At 38.4% G+C, this 6712-nt stretch overlaps 1 protein-coding gene across 1 annotated transcript; it reads right to left on the minus strand.

Moving 5' to 3' along the window:
• Positions 1-2559: 2559 nt before the first annotated feature.
• On the minus strand, positions 2560-4423 carry cmklr1 (chemokine-like receptor 1; the record flags this gene model as incomplete). Its single annotated transcript, XM_079222345.1, has 1 exon — positions 2560-4423. The coding sequence occupies one exon, from the start codon at positions 4421-4423 to the stop codon at positions 3386-3388; it is 1038 nt and encodes a 345-aa protein (XP_079078471.1). The 3' UTR covers positions 2560-3385.
• Between the last annotated feature and the right edge of the window lie 2289 nt (positions 4424-6712).

Here is a 6712-nt window from a genome sequence, read left to right on the forward strand (position 1 = left end):
GGCAACTTCATGCATTAATAAAAGAGGCAGTTTTAACTGCAGAGGTTGTTTTTCTCTTCGGCTAAATGAAAAGCACTCCTTATCCTACTCTATGCACATGTGCTGTGTAGGCATGAGCACATGCCTTAAAATGAAGAAGGTACAATAGCTGTGACTACGGAGAGGCTCATCTGACTGTGCTGGGTGATTCGTTGCCAGTGAAGAAACATGCGACCCAAAAAATACATGGGCCTATTTTGTGCAAAAGAGAGATATAAGAAATGAAAACATTAAAATGTATGAATCTTCTGCTGCTATCATAGTTACAGAATAATACTATTTTATACATGAAAACTTTAAACTTTAAAACATTCAGCCCTTGGTCAGAGGGGAAAATGCAATATGCAGGCTATAACTACCTGGTGATGATACGGTGTGTTTCCAAGTTTTTGTAATTAAGATGAATCTTGTTTTCAATGATGAAGAGGTAAAGAACTCAGCTCCTCGTATTTAAGATGATGAATAATCTCTCTTGAAGGCACTGACTCAAGGAGAGAAGAGGATTTATCTCATCAGAATTTATTTATCTCTGCCGTGCAGTGCACATGTCGACTAATTTGGTTGTGAATTTGTTTTCTTAACACTGGACTCGATGCAGAAATCCAAAAAGCACTTTGCTGTGCACCACTTGCCCCAAAGATCACGGAGAAATTAGGCGTTACACTTGTGTTATAGATCGGAGGTAACCTTTAGCAAAGTGATCGGTATTTATTTGATGACAGTTACTGTAATAAAAACTGTTTCTGTTTCATTGCTTTGTTGTAAGAGGAGCTATGAAACAGTTAAAGCTTGGGATAATTTTACTCTTCATAATTTAAAAGAATCTCCACAAATGTGTTAAAGATTGTGCTCAAATTCATTAAGCAGCGCCTCTTATAACGGTACTCAATGTGCTATGCCATATGCCAAAAAATAAACAAATACATGAATATATAAATAAATAAAATGCTGGCGACAGAGCCGGACAACATTAACTGACTTCCAATTTCAGAATGACAAATATATTTTTATAGTGTTTGCTGACACATTGATAACATTTGTATTGCAACAAGCAAAAGGGGAGAAGTTGTTTCTATTTTTAACACATGCTTTAAACTTTATTGGCTCTCGTTTTCATTGACAAGCTGGCACTTTCAGAATATAGGTGTCACAAATGAATGTATTTTCTATGGAATGAATGTAATGTCATAAGGCCCAATAAATGAGTGCATAAAATGATGTGCTATGGTCGACTGTAATTTCAGAAGAAATGTTGGAATTAAGATGAGGTGATTTTGTGTATTTAAAGATCAAACAAAATGTATTGTATGGGTCTCACTACAGTCTCTTCAGGCTCTTCCATTATTCAGTAGTACTTAGCGTATTTATTATACCATAACATATGTAAATATATTAGTCAAAGTAAAATGATTACGTCATGCAGTGGTTTTATGGTCATAATTTTTTATTATAACACAGATAAGGTTAAGCCGCTTCACATTTTGTTTTGCCTGCTAGCAATTTTTACATTTTCCAATTAGTACAAACCAAAATACAGCTGAGGCTCATGGGATTGTCATTTGCTTTGCAGGAATTTGAGTGTTCACCAAAGTACTGGTGGTCGTAGATGATTTAACCTGAGGGGGGCAATCATGGCACCCCGTCTGATGTTGGGACGTTTCAGTCTGGACCAAGTGGTGGACACAGTGACCAGCAGACTGAATTATATTGTCGTCCATAGAAATATGCCGTCATGTGGCTGAAAATGTGTCAATCTGAATTTACAGATTAGTTATAAAAGAATACCGCAAAACAAGCTGTAAACACAACATCTTTGGCAAAGATATTCAAATATAAAAATACAGCAATCACAGAGCAACATTATAATTTATTTTTGAGCACCTCACAAACTCAAGTCCAAGATGTATTTATTCTCTCCCTTTAGCTTAATTTTGTCTTTACCAACATGCTCAAGTGGTCCAATTGTTACAATTGAAAAGCTTTAAAAAAGATTAACTCTGCCCAAGTGTCATTGTGGTTCACTGCCAGTAACTCATGTAACCACTGCAGTCTGGGTCTTCCCCTGCTTCCTGTTGTTTTCAACACAAGGCACTCTTGTGGTTGTTATTCATTTTATGTTGTATGTAAGTGAGAAGAATCGCTTTGACCCTTAAGATGTTGAACCAATTTACTTTTGATGTCTCACACAAGATAAACTCCTATTTCTCTTTCAGTCTTCAAGCGTATTGTTGGAGGCCACACCACTCCACTGACTGCTGGTGAGCATGATGAGAGGTGTGATATCTGCTTTTGTTACAGCAAGTGAGGTACCAATTAAATAAATGCGGCGGTGCATGAAGTGCTGATACAAGTTTTTTCTGTTCAAATAAATCAAATTTAATTAAACTGGACTCCAAAATTATAGCTCTCTGCGCCATAGTTTTCCAAATCATTTGATCATGATCACACAATCATGGCTGTGGATGAATCATAAATGAATACATTTTGCTTCAATATTGCGAAATTAAAACATCAAAGAGCGGATTTTTATATTTAGAGCTTCATTAAAAAATTTAAAAAAGACATTTATTGCACAAATCACATTCACTGAATAGCTCGTATACATGAAATAACAAAATGTAAGACCATTCAACATGCAGTTTTTGTCACCTGGTAATAGAAGCTGGGTGTATTTCATGATTCATGAGAACGAACCACACTGCACATACTGTATCTCAACAGCAGTCCTCCACCCATTTGTATCTGGGTGAGTCTGACACAACATACATTAATGCTGCAAAACAATAATAATTTTCCACGGTTTCACTCATTCAAATATATGCCATAAAATAGATGCATGACTCATAAATGTTTTCTGCAATTAGTAATCTACTGCCACCATCTGTGATCAAAAAAACATGCAAAGTATTTGTGAAAGGAGCCCACTGAATGTTCATTTAGCATAGTATAATTTCAGACAATACTTCATATAATGATGAAACATTTATTAACAGAAAGTATCCCTTATATTTTACATTCTTTGTATTTTACAATACAAATTCCTCATTGTGCTGCAGTTAAAACGACCTGCAAAACGTATGATTGATGTCACCCATGCAGTGCACAGTGATTAAAGTCCATGTTTAGATAATGACTCAAGCTTGCAGATTCTTCCACGACATAATGTGTTGTGAGCCTGGATTGGCAACCACTTTCTCCATGCTACCAACAGTAAAAAGAAAAAAGGCAACACAAATGCTCATTAGCATTGTGAATCTATACATATTTTATATCTCATGTTCATCAATTGCATTTCAGAAAACAGTATTGTTGACGTCACATGAGTCCCCTGAGTGAAAGCTTTGGTCTAGATGTGTGTGGAAGCTCTGCCATCCATGGAGCTGGACCTGGACAGGTATCGGCTGGTGGTGCGGCCGTCCTCTCCCATTGCGTTCTCCATCTTTGAGAGCACGGAGCTCTTGAACTTCTGCTTGAAGTCATTGCCCATGAAAACATACAACACTGGGTTGAGGAAGCTGTTCGCTGCCGCCATAGAAGTGCCTACTTTGAGTCCAGCGATCAAAATGTTGTGGTCATAGTTTTGATTGTTGAGCTCCAGTAAGACGGACACGTGATAGGGCAGCCAGCAGATGAAAAAAGCAGCGACGAGTGCAGACATGACTTTGAAGGGTTTGGAGGATTTGGTCATCCTGTTGGTTCGCAGTCTGAGAACGATGATAGAGTAGCAGATGATGATGACAGTAAAAGGGACCATAAACCCTGCAAGGAAGCGACTCACTGCAACCAACTTGTGACCATGTTGATATAGTGTATAATTGTTGTAGCAAATGGTTCTCCCCATGTGAGTGCCAACCTCCCGAAAGAGGACAGAGGGAAAGCTCAGTGCCATGGCGAGAAGCCAAGACATGAAAACCACAACAGACGCCTTTTTAACAGTGCGATGGTTCTGAGCCCAAACTGGAAACATGACTGACACACAGCGGTCGATGCTGATGACGACCAGGAGGAAGATGCTGCTGAACATGTTGAGGAACAGAACGGAGGAGGTGAATTTGCACATGAAGCGGCCAAAGATCCACTCCTCCATTACCATGTTGGTGATGATGAACGGGAGGAAGGCGCAGAAGACGAAGTCTGAGATAGCTAGGCTCATGTACCAGGTGGTGTTGACAGTCTTCTTCATCTTGAAGCCAGAAATCCAGATGACCAGAGCGTTTCCACAGAATCCCAGCAGAAAAATGATCACACTGACCACGAGTAAACACACACACAAAACTTCCTTAAAGCAGGTTGAATTGTGCTGAAAAACTGCCTCCTCGTGTGGAGTGTCATTGCTCTCATCAGTGTAGTTATAGTCCAGGTCATAATCATCGAAAAATTCCATTTTGACGTTTCAGATTTCTGTGAAAAATGTAAAAGAAAAACATTTAAAATGACCAGCATTTTTGCATACTTAACATCAATTTCCAACAAAGCACATTAGATGAAAATGTTTTTTTTTATTTAAATTAACGTCGTACCTGAAGCACGGACCTTCCACTGCTGTCGACTTGATGGTGTCCAGAGGTTTGTGTCATAGAGCTGTGTCGTTTCCTTTAGACTTGTTAGAAACACCGCACATCCCATCTACAATCAGCTGACCGGGTGTTTCTCAACACTTCCATCACATGAACACTTTCAGTACTGCATTTTGACGTCTTAAGGAACTTAAAGGACAACATGTATGACATTTGTTTTGAGGATGAGAAAGCTCTTTATATTAAATAAATTATATTAAACCATAATACATAGACATGATTGCCATATGTTGTTGGTTACAGGTACATTCTATGAATACTTAGTATTGAACCTTCACACTATCTTCTTCCTCTGGTTGGTGGAAAAGAGAAGCATTTTAATAAACACACATTCATATGATACTTCCCTCTTAGTTTTAGGTTATGTCTCTCATGATTCTCTTTTCTCTGCCAGATGCATGTTGTTGGCCAGATTTAACTGTTCTAGAGAGTCAGAGGGGGAAGGCATGTAACGGCTAGTATTCATTATAGCTCAAAGCATTATTAAGCAATGAACACACTGATTTTAATTTTATATTTCTGCCCCAGATTTGTGATGCAGCTGTTTCTAATAACACAACACAAAAAGCAACAGCTGTTGTAAATACAGGCCACAGAACTTAACTGCCATCGTTAATGACTGAATCAGCTCTCTATGGTTGTCCTGTTTCACCCATTATCAAGGCAGATGCATCCACAGCAAGATGAAGAACCGCAGATGGCAAAGTTTGTCCATTTGAAAGATGTTATAATGAGTGAGGAGGACAGCGATGTTCTCAAACATTACCCTTGAGTCCTGATTTCATCTGAAACTCCCACATTTCTCGAAGATAATATACTGATTAGGTTTCGTGGGATGAAGAATCTCAATCGGAGACAGAAATAGTATTAAAGAAAAACAAACGTAAATGTCCAGAAAGATGGAATTAGTTTGAATTTGGACACCTTTCTCATTCATATGAGTGGATGGAGTCCAGTGATCTCACATGATTGGCAGCTTTACTTTCACCCACAACAACCTGAGCAGAGGTCTTATCAACGAGACACATTTATTAACTATTTCTGTGACATTGACAACTGTTGTTCCATAGTTTACTTTGTTGAAACTAGAAAAGTAATTACAAGTTTTCTCCTCTATGAGGTGCATGACCATGTTCTAAAAGTCATTGTTTGGGAAGCTAACAAAGCCCCTCAGTTTAATGTTCAGTGGAACATTTTTTTCCATTTATTTTGCGTTTCCTCACGTCTTCACGTTTTCTTGATTATTGTGATGAACGTGCACATTTCAAATGTTCTGGAAACAAGCTTATATGTGTAAATCCGGAGCCACATGCAGCTCTCTGGTAAATTAGGAAACATTTAATTGCGTACTGAATGCCCACCTGACCTATTTAGATGCATTTCAGCAAAATCCCTTTCACTGCAGAGGACGCACAGACCTGCTGGTGCCCTGCAGATTAGATTTCCTGATAAGGGCTGAGGTTATAAATAATCAAACACACAATAACCATGTATAGTCCTTCTCTGGGAAATGCACTGCTAGGCTTAGCGAGGAAATGTAATTCATGCTTCATATTTCAGGAGATGCTTCAAACTTTGATAAAAAACTACAGGGTATTTTACGACCTACTTCTCCTCAAAATACAGGAAAGAGTCATTTAAATTTTGTTGAGGGATTTAAGGAGAATTTAGTGAACTATGCGTGTTCTTGGTTTCAACAATATTCCATTTGCAAGTATCCTTGGTCCATTCTGCAATATATCACACACACAGAGAGCTTTTTGTTTCTAAGTTGAATGCATGACAGTAACACCCAAGGTTCAGCAGGGAGGCAGAGTAAAAATAAGGAGGCCATCCTTCAACAGATGACGTCAGTTCAAGTATCCTTTGAGAAACTGGAGCTGTGTGTGCTGCACTCCGACTTCTCTTTAGAGCAGGGAAGCTGATAAGAAAACTGCCCCCTGAGGACACATAAAGCACACAAATACCATTCATTTCTTTTCATGTTTAATTTGATTTGTTTCAGTATTCCTGCTGAGTTTTAGTGTAAACAGGAAATAAGCTTGTTACTAATCTGCGTCACACTGGGTGACAATGTACTGGAAGAATCACAAGAC

This window comes from Taurulus bubalis (assembly GCF_910589615.1).
Source record: "Taurulus bubalis genome assembly, chromosome: 8".
Lineage (NCBI taxonomy): Eukaryota > Metazoa > Chordata > Actinopteri > Perciformes > Cottidae > Taurulus > Taurulus bubalis.